We start from the raw sequence: 15,902 nt of genomic DNA, 5'->3' as shown, positions 1-15,902 counted from the left end.
GTTTATTCCAAGCATGGGGTGAGGCGAGGCAGAAAGGGTGGTGCCTGGAGTTGGCGGTGGTGGAGAAGAGTACTGAAAGGAGGGATTTGTCTTGAGAGCGGAGGTTACGGGTAGGAACATAAGGGGAGATGAGGATAGAGAGGTAAGGAGGGGCTGCAGATCGAGTGCATTTGTAGGTTAGTAGGAGAAGCTTGAACTGTATGCGGTACTTGATCGGAAGCCAGTGAAGTGATTTGAGGAGAGGGGTGGTAGGAGTATATCGGTCCAGGCGGAAGATAAGACATGCAGCAGAGTTCTGAATGGACTGAAGGCAAAGTGGGAGGCCAGTGAGGAGTAAGTTGCAGTAGTCAAGGCGAGAGGTAATGAGAGAGTGGATGAGAGTTCGGGTGGTGTGCTTAGAGAGGAAAGGGCAAATTTTGCTAATGTTATAGAGGGGCGCGTTCAGGGGAAGGCGAAGGAGTTATGTGATTTTCAATCATATGGAACAACTTATGCAGCATTCATGCAGTCAGAACAAGAAGCTTTACACGCATGCTTCAGATAAGTGATCCTTTATGCTTTGATAGTAGCTGCCTAATATTAGTATATCAAAAGAAAAAAAGCAGATCAAAAAAGACAAAAAAATAGAACAGGAGGGTAACAGAAGAAGTGGTTTATTACATGTTACCCGACGTGGCCATGTTTCGCCCTCAGGCTGCGTCAGGGGTAAAAAAACTAATAGGGGTAAAAAGCAAAGTGAACCCCTAAAAGTAGTCCTACAACCACCTTACATAAGTGCTTCCCAAGCTTACTCAGCAAACTTCACAATGCTATGTTGACTGGCAGCATTAATGGGAAGCACTTATGTAAGGTGGTTTAGGGGTTCACTTTGCTTTTTACCCCTATTAGTTTTTTTACCCCTGACGCATCCTGAGGGCGAAACGTGGCCACGTCGGGTAACGTGTAATAAACCACTTCTTCTGTTACCCTCCTGTTCTATTTTTTTGTCTTTTTAGATCTGCTTTTTTTCTTTTGATTTGTCATTTCTGTGGCAGATCTTTGCCTTTTTTTTGTTTCTGTCTAATATTAGTATATACAGATACAAGTTACACTTGAAAGGCAACGATTATGCATGTATGACTGGTTGGGTGTATATATATTAAAAAAAAGTTTGAAAAAATCATTTTGACAATAGATGATTATACCAGTATGATAGCACTTTTAGTGGATATTTTCAATTTAATAAAATAAAAGCATTAGAGCTACCCGATGAATGAGGTGCTACACCACTAAGCCACAGAACATTCTGTGTATTAAATTTAGTGGGACTATCTGAGGGTGCTCTTTAAATAAGAGGATCTTGAACATTTACATTTATTACAAGCAACTAGTCTCTGGTTCTGTTGAGTTATTTTGGATATTTTTACCAGACGTATATGGATACATTGTGATTATACGACTCTGATAGAGGAAGAAGCGACAGGTCTTGGCTGAAATTCACCTGGCTGAGCAAATGGCTACCAGAAACACCATCTTCAGAATGAGATCTTTCAACAAGGCCATAGTGAGGGGGACAGAGTGCCCAAATCAACATTGACAAATCCAAATTCAAGTCCCATGGCACCATCACTGGGTATCGAGGTGGTCTGAAAAACTTCACCTATCTCAGAAACTGTGAGAGATCAGAATTGATTGCCAAAGACTGACCCCTGCACCCAACCTTGAAAGGAAATTACAGCCGCTACCAATAACGTCAGAGAGGCCAAAACCAAGGCCTTCTCCAAAAAATCCTGCCAAAATCCCAACCCTCCAAAACTGATGACCTCAAGGGCACCAACTGATATGTACAACAAACCTCAAAAATTTGACATACTTTGACATAGGCTAAAGAAAGTTGAGGTCTTTCTGGTGCCTAAGAGCATAGCTATGACCCACCTGGGATAATCTTTCTTTTTGAAACATGCCCTTTCAAAAGCCATGCTGTAAGAAAGAATGGAGAAGAGTCTTGCATCTAAATGGGCCACTGGACCAGTAGGCCCCGTCTGGTCAGTAGCACCTGAAGGTCTCCCACTCACAGACTCATTAGTTCCCTGTACCAAGGTCTCCTTGGTCAATCTGGTCCCATTAGATTTAGAGGCTTCCTAACTATGACCCTCCTGAGAAGCAGCAATGGTAGAAACAAAACAGCCCCTCTCAAGGCATCTATGCCTTCTGACCATTTTGCCTTCCTTTGAACAATGAATTTGGACATATTTGCATTATCAGCTACCACCATAAAATCCATTAGTGGCATTCCCCACGTATGAACCATCAGTGCGAAACCTTCCTTTACCAGGCTCCACTCACCTGGGTCCAAGGTTTTCCACCTGAAAATTCTCTACTCTGGTCTAACACACCACTGAGAGAGCTAAAAGATGCCTTTTCTCCCAGCTCATGAGGATCTCCTCTGCCACTTGATGACTTCTGGTCCTTTCCTGGAGATTGACACAGGCCACAGCTGTTGCACTGCCAGACATGACCCAAACTGCTTTGCCTCAAATCAGAGGGAGTAAGGCCCATAGATCCAACTGCATCACTTTTGCCTTCAATTGACATGTCTGTCAAATAGCCTCGGTCTTTGACCAACACTTGGGCTACCTTGCCCAAACAGTGAGTGCCCCACCCACTGAGACTGGCATCTGTTATCATCAAGGTCCATTCTATCAAGTCCAACATTATTCCTTTGCTCAAAGAGGAAGGACTACATCCCAGTCCTGGCTCTGAAGTGACCACCAAAACAGCAGCATCCTCTGTAATAGACACATGTGAACCATGGCCTACTGAACTGGAACCAGATTCAGAGTGGCCACCATCGATCCCAACACTTGAAGATACTCCCAGGCATTAGGCCTCCATGCTTTGAGCGGGTTACTTATTTGGTACTGCAATTTCTCTGCCCATTCTCGTGTCAAAACACTTTCCCTTGGAGTGTGTCAAAACAAGCTCCCAAATACCTGAAATGGTTCAAATTCGCTCTTGATGACATTGATGACCCAGCAAAGCTCCTGTTACCCTGATCACTTGAAGGGTAGCCTTCCATGCTTTCCCTGAATGACTCTGTCCTGATCAACCTGGCATTCAGGTAGGAATGAATTAGCATGCCCACCCTCCACCAAGTATGCTGCCACTACTACAATCAATTGGAAAACGGCCTTGGTGCCATGTCTAATCCAAAGGTAAGTACCTGGAACTGAAAGTGCTGATCCAGAGTTGTGAAATACTCTCTTGGCCATACTGCTACTATCAGCATCTACATCTGGAATCTTGGGACCCGCAAAGCCCTATTTACCTGCTTCAGGTCCAAAATGAGGCAGAAAGACCCTTCCTTCTTTGGCACCAAGTATATTGAATACTGTCCTGTTCTTCATTCTTCTGGAAGGACCAAAATGATGAAGTTCAGAAGTATTAGTCTTTTCAGAGTAGCCTTGACTGCTGCTACTTTCAGTGGAGACTGGCTCCTGGCTGGGAATCACTCACTTGACTGGGAATGATACCTTCTGGTTTCTTGAAAATGACCTCTCGATCAGAGATGAGCCAGTGTCCAGGGGCAGTCTTCTGGGAGCCAAGGGACCTTTGACTGCTCCAAAAAGAACCTTTCCCAGAAGCTTGCTCAATCTTATCATAAAATTTGCATCTGCTGCCCAGCTCCACAACAAGAAATGCCTTGCCGTGACAAGCAGACCTATACTTTTAGCCAATATTCAAATGAGGTCATTCAGAGCATCCACCAAGAAGGCTGTACCCATCTCCAAAGAAGCTGCTCCTGAAGATCCTGCAGATTCTTCTATTATTCAAAAGATACTCTGCCCAGCAGAAACATGTTTGGCTCCACAGATGCCCCAGCCTGTATGGTCAAGGTCACAACATCAAAAGCTTGGTTGAGCACAGCCTTTATCTGATGGTCCTGCAGAGCAATGCCACCTTCTAATGAATAGCTCTCTTCTTTGTCATCATGGATACAAGAATATCCCCCCTTCAGCAAATAAACCCTTCTCCCTTGCCCCCCTCCCATGGAAATCAGGTAAAGCCTTGACATAGACCTTACTTACCTTAAGCCCCACATCCAAGGCGTCCCATGCCATTATTATCATTTCCTTGAAAGCTCTGTGCACTGATAAGATCCTGGAAGGCCTCTTAATGCCTTTGAGCAACAGATCCTCCACCTTCACAGCCTCTGTCGGTGGTTTCTTGGGATAAATGATGACAGCTCATCCCTATGAAAAATATATATTACCATGGCACCGACACTAGAAAGCACTTGTCCACAAATAAACTCCTGTCAGATCCCCAGACAGGAGCCCCCCCCCCAAGGCTATCTCTGACCTCAAGGAATCCACTTCTTCCAGGACATCTTCCATGCCTATCATTGGCTTCTTGACTCTGGGCAAACCCTTTGTTGTGTGCGAAAGGTGGCCCTGTAGCCCCTGCAGATCCTCCAGCTGCTTGACTCCTCTTGAGGTAGATGATCTTGTACATCAGTAAAATAAACTCAAGGCTGAATCCTTGTCCTCCACTGGGTCCAACTGCTGCTCACTGAAGCTATGAATGCTCCCTTGGACCTCCAGCTGACTGAGAACAGAGGAGCTCTCACTGAGAACTCTCCAAAATGGCAGTGGTTCCCAACAAAATTGGGTCCCCCACTATCAGGAGTACCTGCAGAAGACAGGCCCAGAGCAACGTCTTCTAACTGTGGGCCCTTTCCATGCCTGCTGGAGCTGTCCTGCCCTCAAGAGAGGTCCCATTACAAACTTCATCACAAGCATAGCACCACCTGCTTGCAGAAAGCTCTACTCTGCCGCATGCTGTGCAGCACTGGCACCACACAGTCTGAGAAGACATGCTATGTATGACCAAACTTCAATAACAGATCAATTCTAGTGCTACATTGCTCTCCACAAGTCATCTGGTAGTGGACCCTACCTCCCACCCAGCCACTGTAGATCCCTGCTCCAGGCTGCAGTAAATGGTAGCTCTCTATAGGTAAAGCAAAGATTACTCCTATTTTACCTATAATAAAAAAAAGAAAAGTTAACTGGCGATGATACTTTTCCCTGGCTAGGCATTCAAGGGCCTTTTCCCAGGAGTAGGGTATGAGGACCAAGGCACTGTGGACCTAAGCATCCCCCAAAGGAGAACTCCTTTGGGGGGAGGGGGGGGGGGGAGACCTGGGCAACCAGGTATAACACCTCCAGTCGATGCAGGAATAGCTGCTCTGGTCCCTGCCTTTCTGTTCCCTTCTTTTATTTTTTTTATCCATATGTATAATTCTAGCTGAAGGTAGAAGAAAATGGAGGTTTTATTTCAAATATTTAGCAAAGTGAAAAAAAATATCTTTTATAGATCTACAGATGAATATAGATATATTTCTTTGAAGTAGACCACGCTGTATTGTTATCATCTAGAGAGGGTGGGTATTTCAGAAACTACCATGAAGCAGGACGGGTTTCTATATGACAGAGTTCAAGGTGCACCCTGGAATGATGTGTGCTCAAAAGTCTATGGATTCATACAGGATTCTATACCATCTCTTCAGTGCCTACATGAGCTCCTCAAACTTAAGAGCATGGGTTGTCCTGATATACAGCTAGAGGTGTATATTGGTCCTAATAAATCTCTCACTTTAGTCAACTTATTTAAAAGCAGTGGCAGATTTGACTTATTTCTGATCAGTTTCAGTAGGATACACAGGGAGCTACATAAAATGTCCTATAATAAAAGGAATTAAACTTTTATGCAATGTGTCCATCTTGGAGTTCAGGTATCTTGATAATGGACTGACCCTGGCGGTGCGTTTTTCTAGCAAAAAAGGTGCCGGTACTCAAATGCCAAGCCACCCTTCAGGGGTGGGGTGATCACTGAGGGACCCACCCCTGCAACCGTCACAGAATCTGTGACAAGGCAGAATCTGTATAAAGAGCCTGAGCTCTTTCATTAAAATATGAGGACCAAGGGTCAATTTTAGCAGACAACGGAAAAGGTGCCGGTACTCAGTACCCCCTCAAAAAAAAAGCCCTGGACCCTAAAGACCCAAGTTTCTGCAGTAGTATAGGCTGCATTTGCAGTCCTGCACCTTTTGAGGCTTGTTCACTGCTTCATGCAGCTGGAAGATATGACTACATTTACTCATACATTTGTTACTACCACTGTAATTCTCTCTACTGTGGCTTGCCAGAGTACAGCAACTACACTTACTTTTGAACTACTGCAGCCCAGCTGCTCTTGGATAGGAAGTGTCATGATCATGCAATGCTTTTATTGAAAACTTGTATTGGCATGTATGTTGCGGAATTTAGCTTAAACTGCTTTGTCTGGTCCTAGGGCACTAAACCAGGTGGGACTAGAGAATCCTAAATGAATCCTCTCCAGACTTCACAATAAGCTTATACATAAGTAACGGAAAAGGTTAGATTAGAGTGCATTTGTTGGTATGTGTTTGCATATGTGGGTCTCAATTTGTGAAACTAGCATGGCTTTCATCACAGCCTATGTCTCCTCTGTGAGTGTGTTTGGGGGGGGGGGGGGGAGGAATGACATTATTATAGAATGTTGCTGAGTCACCCCCATTACTAACAGAGTATTTGGACAAGATTATTATGTTCTAACTAGCCTTGACCTTTTGAAGAGGCAAGCAATCAAGTGAAGTATCTGCACATAGCGAATGCTACATACCTGTAGAAGGTATTCTCCGAGGACAGCAGGCTGATTGTTCTCACTGATGGGTGACGTCCACGGCAGCCCCTCCAATCGGAAACTTCACTAGCAAAGTCCTTTGCTAGCCCTCGCGCGCCCGCGCGCACCGCGCATGCGCGGCCGTCTTCCCGCCCGAAACCGGCTCGAGCCGGCCAGTCCAGTATGTAGCAAGACAATACACTTCAAGGGAAGACACAACTCCAAAGGGGAGGCGGGCGGGTTTCTGAGAACAATCAGCCTGCTGTCCTCGGAGAATACCTTCTACAGGTATGTAGCATTCGCTTTCTCCGAGGACAAGCAGGCTGCTTGTTCTCACTGATGGGGTATCCCTAGCCCCCAGGCTCACTCAAAACAACAACATTGGTCAATTGGGCCTCGCAACGGCGAGGACATAACTGAGATTGACCTAAAAAATTTACCAACTAACTGAGAGTGTAGCCTGGAACAGAACAAACAGGGCCCTCGGGGGGTGGAGTTGGATCCTAAAGCCCAAACAGGTTCTGAAGAACTGACTGCCCGAACCGACTGTCACGTCGGGTATCCTGCTGCAGGCAGTAATGAGATGTGAATGTGTGGACAGATGACCACGTCGCAGCTTTGCAAATTTCCTCCATGGTGGCTGACTTCAAGTGGGCTACCGACGCTGCCATGGCTCTAACATTATGAGCCGTGACATGACCCTCAAGAGCCAGCCCAGCCTGGGCGTAAGTGAAGGAAATGCAATCTGCTAGCCAATTGGATATGGTGCGTTTCCCTACAGCCACTCCCCTCTTGTTGGGATCAAAAGAAACAAACAATTGGGCGGACTGTCTGTGGGGCTGTGTCCGCTCCAGATAGAAGGCCAATGCTCTCTTGCAGTCCAATGTGTGCAGCTGACGTTCAGCAGGGCAGGAATGAGGACGGGGAAAGAATGTTGGCAAGACAATTGACTGGTTCAGATGGAACTCCGACACAACCTTTGGCAGAAACTTAGGGTGAGTGCGGAGGACTACTCTGTTGTGATGAAATTTGGTGTAAGGGGTCACTGACTCTACGAGCCGAGGTAACTGCCACCAAGAAAATGACCTTCCAGGTCAAGTACTTCGGATGGCAGGAATTCAGTGGCTCGAAAGGAGGTTTCATCAGCTGGGTGAGAACGACATTGAGATCCCATGACACTGTAGGAGGCTTGACAGGGGGCTTTGACAAAAGCAAACCTCTCATGAAGCGAACAACTAAAGGCTGTCCTGAGATCGGCTTACCTTCCACTTGGTAATGGTATGCACTGATTGCACTAAGGTGAACCCTTACGGAGTTGGTCTTCAGACCAGACTCAGACAAGTGAAGAAGGTATTCAAGCAGGGTCTGTGTAGGACAAGAGCGAGGATCTAGGGCCTTGCTGTCACACCAGACGGCAAACCTCCTCCAATGAAAGAAGTAACTTCTCTTAGTGGAGTCTTTCCTGGAAGCAAGCAAGATGCGGGAGACACCCTCTGGCAGACCCAAAGAGGCAAAGTCTACGCCCTCAACATCCAGGCCGTGAGAGCCAGGGACTGGAGGTTGGGATGCAGAAGAGCCCCTTCGTCCTGCGTGATGAGGGTCGGAAAATACTCCAATCTCCACGGTTCTTCGGAGGATAACTCCAGAAGAAGAGGGAACCAGATCTGACGCGGCCAAAAGGGAGCAATCAGAATCATGGTGCCTCGGTCTTGCTTGAGTTTCAACAAAGTCTTCCCCACCAGAGGAATGGGAGGATAAGCATACAGCAGACCTTCCCCCCAATCCAGGAGGAAGGCATCCGACGCCAGTCTGCCGTGGGCCTGAAGCCTGGAACAGAACTGAGGGACCTTGTGGTTCACTTGAGATGCGAAGAGATCCACCAGGGGGGTGCCCCACGCCTGGAAGATCTGTCGCACCACACGGGAATTGAGCGACCACTCGTGAGGTTGCATAATCCTGCTCAACCTGTCGGCCAGACTGTTGTTTACGCCTGCCAGATATGTGGCTTGGAGCACCATGCCTTGACGGCGAGCCCAGAGCCACATGCTGACGGCTTCCTGACACAGGGGGCGAGATCCGGTGCCCCCCTGCTTGTTGACATAGTACATGGCAACCTGATTGTCTGTCTGAATTTGGATAATTTGGTGGGACAGCCGATCTCTGAAAGCCTTCAGAGCGTTCCAGATCGCTCGCAACTCCAGAAGATTGATCTGTAGATCGCTTTCTTGGAGGGACCACCTTCCTTGGGTGTGAAGCCCATCGACATGAGCTCCCCATCCCAGGAGAGACGCATCCGTGGTCAGCACTTTTTGAGGCTGAGGAATTTGGAAGGGACGTCCCAGAGTCAAATTGGAGCAAATCGTCCACCAATACAGGGATTCGAGAAAACTCGTGGACAGGTGGATCACGTCCTCTAGACCCCCGGCGGCCTGATACCACTGGGAGGCTAGGGTCCATTGAGCAGATCTCATGTGAAGGCGGGCCATGGGAGTCACATGAACTGTGGAAGCCATGTGGCCCAGCAATCTCAACATCTGCCGAGCTGTGATCTGCTGGGACGCTCGCACCCGCGAGACGAGGGACAACAAGTTGTTGGCCCTCGCCTCTGGGAGATAGGCGCGAGCCGTCCGAGAATCCAGCAGGGCTCCGATGAATTCGAGTTTCTGCACTGGGAGAAGATGGGACTTTGGGTAATTTATCACAAACCCCAGTAGCTCCAGGAGGCGAATAGTCATCTGCATGGACTGCAGGGCTCCTGCCTCGGATGTGTTCTTCACCAGCCAATCGTCGAGATATGGGAACACGTGCACCCCCAGCCTGCGAAGCGCCGCTGCTACCACAGCTAGGCACTTTGTGAACACCCTGGGCGCAGAGGCGAGCCCAAAGGGTAGCACACAGTACTGGAAGTGGCGTGCGCCCAGCTGAAATCGCAGATACTGTCTGTGAGCTGGCAGTATCGGGATGTGTGTGTAGGCATCCTTCAAGTCCAGAGAGCATAGCCAATCGTTTTGCTGAATCATGGGGAGAAGGGTGCCCAGGGAAAGCATCCTGAACTTTTCTTTTACGAGATATTTGTTCAGGGCCCTTAGGTCTAGGATGGGACGCATCCCCCCTGTTTTCTTTTCCACAAGGAAGTACCTGGAATAGAACCCCAGCCCTTCTTGCCCGGATGGCACGGGCTCGACCGCATTGGCGCTGAGAAGGGCGGAGAGTTCCTCTGCAAGTACCTGCTTGTGCTGGAAGCTGTAGGACTGAGCTCCCGGTGGACAATTTGGAGGTTGTGAGGCCAAATTGAGGGTGTATCCTTGCCGGACTATTTGGAGAACCCACTGATCGGAGGTTATGAGAGGCCACCTTTGGTGAAAAGCTTTCAACCTCCCTCCGACAGGCAGGTCGCCCGGCACTGACACTTGGATGTCGGCTATGCTCTGCTGGAGCCAGTCAAAAGCTCGCCCCTTGCTTTTGCTGGGGAGCCGCGGGGCCTTGCTGATTCGCACGCTGCTGATGAGAGCGAGCGCGCTGGGGCTTAGCCTGGGCCGCAGGCTGTCGGGAAGGAGGATTGTACCTACGCTTGCCAGAAGTATAGGGAACAGTCTTCCTTCCCCCGAAAAATCGTCTACCTGTAGAGGTAGAAGCTGAAGGCTGCCGGCGGGCGAACTTGTCGAATGCGGTGTCCCGCTGGTGGAGAGACTCTACCACCTGCTCGACTTTTTCGCCAAAAATGTTATCCGCACGGCAAGGCGAGTCCGCAATCCGCTGCTGGATTCTATTCTCCAGGTCGGCGGCACGCAGCCATGAGAGCCTGCGCATCACCACACCTTGAGCAGCGGCCCTGGACGCAACATCAAAAGTGTCATAAACTCCTCTGGCCAGGAATTTTCTGCACGCCTTCAGCTGCCTGACCACCTCCTGAAAAGGCTTGGCTTGCTCAGGGGGAAGAGCATCAACCAAGCCCGCCAACTGCCGCACATTATTCCGCATGTGTATGCTCGTGTAGAGCTGGTAAGACTGGATCTTGGACACGAGCATAGAGGAATGGTAGGCCTTCCTCCCAAAGGAGTCTAAGGTTCTAGCGTCCTTGCCCGGGGGCGCCGAAGCATGTTCCCTAGAACTCTTAGCCTTCTTTAGGGCCAAATCCACAACTCCAGAGTCATGAGGCAACTGAGTGCGCATCAGCTCTGGGTCCCCATGGATCCGGTACTGGGACTCGATCTTCTTGGGAATGTGGGGATTAGTTAATGGCTTGGTCCAGTTCGCAAGCAATGTCTTCTTCAGGACATGGTGCAAGGGAACAGTGGACGCTTCCTTAGGTGGAGAAGGATAGTCCAGGAGCTCAAACATTTCAGCCCTGGGCTCGTCCTCCACAACCACCGGGAAGGGGATGGCCGTAGACATCTCCCGGACAAAGGAGGCAAAAGACAGACTCTCGGGAGGAGAAAGCTGTCTCTCAGGAGAGGGAGTGGGATCAGACGGAAGACCCTCAGACTCCTCGTCAGAGAAATATCTGGGATCTTCCTCTTCCTCCCACGAGGCCTCACCCTCGGTGTCAGACACAAGTTCACGGACCTGTGTCTGCAACCTCGCCCTGCTCGACTCCGTGGAACCCCATCCACGATGGGGGCGTCGAGAGGTAGACTCCCTCGCCCGCATCGGCGAAGCTCCCTCCGCCGACGTAGTCGGGGAGCCTTCCTGGGAGGTGGCCGCGGTCGGTACCGCACGCGGTACCGACGTCGGGGACCTCAACCTGGGCGATGGGCCAGCCGGCGCCACGCTCGACGGTACCGGTGGCGCAAGCACCGCCGGTACCGGAGGGGTAGGGCGCAACAGCTCTCCCAGAATCTCTGGGAGAACGGCCCGGAGGCTCTCGTTTAGAGCGGCTGCAGAGAAAGGCTGAGAGGTCGATGCAGGCGTCGACGTCAGTACCTGTTCCGGGCGTGGAGGCTGTTCCGGGCTGTCCAGAGCGGAGCGCATCGACACCTCCTGAACAGAGGGTGAGCGGTCCTCTCGGTGCCGATGCCTGCTGGGTGCCGAATCCCTCGGCGACCCAGAGCTCTCGGTGCCGACACGGGGAGGAGACCGGTGTCGATGCTTCTTCGATTTCTTCCGAAGCATGTCACCGGAGCTCCCCGGCACCGACGAGGAGGACGTCGAATCCATCCGTCGCTTCCTCGGGGCCGAGACTGAAGAAGGTCGATCTCGGGGGGGCTGTACCGCAGGAGCCCTCAGGGTAGGCGGAGACCCACCCGAGGGCTCACCGCCACCAGCAGGGGAATGGACAGCCCTCACCTGCACTCCACCCGATGCACCACCGTCCGACGACATCAGCAGACGAGGTCCTGGTACCACCGACGTCGATGCAGCTATCCGATGTCTCGGCGCCGATGCAGAGGCCCGATGCCTCGATGCACTCGATGCAGGGGCGGCCGAGGAAGAAGGTCTGGACGCTGACGACGTCGATGCACTCGAAGATCCCGGTGCCGATGCCGACGAAGAGCCCGAGAACAACACGTTCCACTGGGCTAGTCTCGCTACCTGAGTCCGCCTTTGAAGCAGGGAACACAGACTGCAGTTCTGAGGGCGGTGCTCGGCCCCCAGACACTGAAGACACGACGAGTGTCGATCAGTGAGCGAGATAACCCGGGCGCACTGGGTGCACTTCTTGAAGCCGCTGGAAGGCTTCGATGTCATGGGCGGAAAAATCACGCCGGCGAAATCAAAAGCCGAAATGGCGAAATTTGAAGCACCAAATTTAGAGGGAGAAAAAATCTCGACCGAGGCCGAAAAGAGGCCTACCCCGACGACGAAAGAAAACTTACCGGGGCAAAAAAGCTGGAAGTACGGGGAGGATTTACACGAAACCCGGCGGGGGGTTTCCGGAGCACTTCCCGACTAGGACAAAGCTTTCCCGAAGGAAAAAAACACGTTCAAACAAATTGGACGCGCGAGGTCGACTTTCCGGGGCTCGACACGGCGAAAACACGACCGTACCGAGTGTGGACAAAAGAAGACTGGCCGGCTCGAGCCGGTTTCGGGCGGGAAGACGGCCGCGCATGCGCGGTGCGCGCGGGCGCGCGAGGGCTAGCAAAGGACTTTGCTAGTGAAGTTTCCGATTGGAGGGGCTGCCGTGGACGTCACCCATCAGTGAGAACAAGCAGCCTGCTTGTCCTCGGAGAAAATATAGTATATGCAAACTATAATATAGTATATGTAAACTACTTTGGTTGTATATCAAAAATCCATGGAATAAGGTCTTCCCTTTGTTTTTTTCTGACACACACAATAGACATGAAGGAAGTTCACTTTTTTCTTCTTTTAAGTTTGGATACAGACACCCTGCTACTTAGAGTGACACGGAGATTGAAAGCCTTCTAAGGCTCTCTCATTACAAGAAAATAACCTACAATTGTGCATGGCTAAAACTGATTTCCCATTTCAATCTGGTGGAATAGAGAGCTGCCAGGCAAGTTTAAAAACATACTTTAACAGGTTTTCTCTGTAACCCATTTTTAACTTAAAATGAGCACAAACCTTTTCTAGAAGGTCTTTTTCAGAAAAACAAACATTGTAGGAGTAAGCATAAGTAGATTGGAGAATCCCACTAAAGATCACCATGGATAATACTGAAAATACACACTCAGTTGTTGACAAGTGAAGACAACTATTTCTCATACTATTTTACCTGCTTTTGTTGCAATATATTTTTGCCCCTCTCTTTGTGGCTTAGGCTTGGGCTTCTTTTCAACAGAGTCAATGCCACCAGATGGAATAGCAGATGTTAGGAAGTTAATCAAGGAAAGTAAAGCCTGTGTATGCAGTACAAGGTCCAGAGATGAAAAGAATACCTAATTTGAAGGGTAACAGACAAGAGAAAACAACATATTAGCATTTAACTAAAGTATTTTATAGGAGGACCAGATGTGTTAGGTATATATGCTCCTTCTGGCAAAATATTAAAATGGTTAGTCCACTTCCATTTCCAATTTATAACTGTTAACACCAGAAAATTGGTCTTGTAATAACACATTTTAATAATGTATCAGTTACTGCCTTTAAGAACTTTTTTTCATAAGCCACAGAAAGGGAGAAACTGCCATTTCAATGGTTATTTCCCTTTTAACAGTTGTACTGCTTAAATCCATATTTCAAAATGAAGGAGTAGCTTAATGGTTAGAGCAGAATGGGAAGCCACTGTTCAGATCCTACTGAAAGTTATTTCACTTTCCAACATCTCAAGTACAAACTAAGAGCTAGATTCACTACTTGCAATAATACACATTAATGTTTTAACACACATTTAATATAGACCCCATTACTATAAACAGGGTCTATTTACTAACCCCGAAATTCTATATATGGCGCCCTAACTTGTGTGTGCTAATTTGGCCACATGGTCAAATTGCATGCACAACTTAATTAGCAAACCAATCAGTGCTAATTGGTACTTAACCAATTAGCACTAATTGTCTAATTAAAACATGCAGAACTTTCTAGGTGTATTTTACGATATGATGCACGTAAATTCTAATGCGTGCAGTTGAAAAGGAGACGTGGCCATGGGGATTTGTGGGCATTTCTAAAAACTATGTGCACTATTAAGGAATACACCTGATCTGCACCTAATCTAGGCACAGGTATTTAAGCCTGGTTTTAGGTGGCCTAAATGGGTGTACCTACGTTTTAGATACAAGAACAGCATGTGACCATATTCTATAAACTACACCTAACTTTAGGAATAGTTTATAGAATCACACTAACCATGTGGTTTTTCAGCACCAATTTTTAAGGTGCCATTTACAGAATTTGGCCCTAAGCAAATAACTCACATTAACACGTTAGTAAACCAAGCCATTAAACTGCAATCCCTGCTGGAACATGAAAATACCTAGTGTATCCAAGTATAACTTGCCTTGATCTTCTAATGAATAGAAGTGAGTTTAGTCCAAATAAAATCAATGGACTATCTACAAGAAGTTACTATCAAAATACCTCCTCAGAATATAGAAGAGATTTTTAAAAAATATTTGTGACTACATCACCCTGCCTAATGTTTCAGGTCTATTCCTTCACAGGGCCGTTAAACTATATAGCTTTTTCAAAGACTTTTTTATCACCAAAAGTATATACTAATCAGGTAGCTTCAGCAATAGTTAGTTATCCATCTTTATCAAGGCTCTGGGGAGCTGTGTTTTCTTTATCAGAAAGTTTACATACAAAGTATGTTATCGGTAATCTCAGTATTAACTACTCTCACATGTTCAGGGCATTATTCATATTGGTTACAGTCTATGAACATTTTGTTCTAAATATACTATTTCATCAGGGTTTTATCTAAAAAAATGTATGTTTATATACAAGAAAATTTTATACTATATTCCATTCTGGAAATTATAACCACACTGTCATGATAATGTTAATATTGATATTATCCTTCACCAGTTAGTCAGTCAGCACTGGCATTCCATTTTGGACTGTAATCTCCATTAAAAAAAAGTCACTAGCTTACTTTGATGGTTTGTTCAGTGTTGTTGTGAAATGTTTTAAACTCTGGTCCATTCCTGTCAGCCTATAACACAAAAATAAAGATAAACCAATTCATATTTTAAAACTTTTTATAGTACAGAAATGCAGATCTGTTGTATTAATAAGTGAACAAAGCTTATGAGTACTGTAATTACATTATATTATAACCTGCAATAACCTGTTTTATGTGACCAACAAGAAAAAGACTGGTAAAACCAGGAAAATTCAGTTTTTATCCTGTAAAAGATGTTATGTGGTCAACAATATACTTTGAGTATGATTCATTAAAGATTTTGCTCTGGTTTTTAAGAAGTAACCTACTAATTATGGCCTTGAGTTCAAATCTCATTTCTTCTAGTAATAATCTTTCAGACCTTGAGCAAGACACTTTCCGCCTATATATGGTGCTTTGAGTTGCGCACGAAATTTGGGAACACCCAATTTGCGCATGCAAATTAATAGAATAACAAGCCGATTAGCACTAACTGGCACCCTAAAGCAATTATCAGCACTAATTGATTTAATTAGCAGTTATGCATGTAAAATTAGGTGCCAGATCAGATTTTACACCCAAGTCCAAAAAGAGGGCACAAAAATGGGAGGGTCATGGGTGTATCGGGGGCATTCCTAGAATTTAAGCATGCAGCTATAAGGGGATATGCACCTAATTTAGGCACGAGGATTTGCACCACATT

The 15,902-nt window shown here is 47.4% G+C and overlaps 1 protein-coding gene across 1 annotated transcript in view; it reads right to left on the bottom strand.

The window, feature by feature from the left end:
* The window catches only part of VPS13C (vacuolar protein sorting 13 homolog C), a 992,635-nt gene that overhangs the window by 551,766 nt on the left and 424,967 nt on the right, over nt 1–15,902 (bottom strand). Inside the window, exons 39-40 of the mRNA XM_030188422.1 lie at nt 15,191–15,250; nt 13,367–13,529 (exon numbers count right to left, since the gene is read on the bottom strand). Of these exons, the coding sequence (XP_030044282.1) occupies nt 13,367–13,529; nt 15,191–15,250 (223 nt within the window). The remainder of the gene's footprint in view (nt 1–13,366; nt 13,530–15,190; nt 15,251–15,902) is intronic.

The sequence above is a fragment of the Microcaecilia unicolor genome, chromosome 1 (genome assembly GCF_901765095.1).
Source record: "Microcaecilia unicolor chromosome 1, aMicUni1.1, whole genome shotgun sequence".
NCBI classification, from domain to species: Eukaryota; Metazoa; Chordata; class Amphibia; order Gymnophiona; family Siphonopidae; genus Microcaecilia; species Microcaecilia unicolor.
The sequence above is the reverse complement of the archived record's forward strand: the minus strand, read 5'-3'. Positions and strand labels throughout refer to the sequence as shown.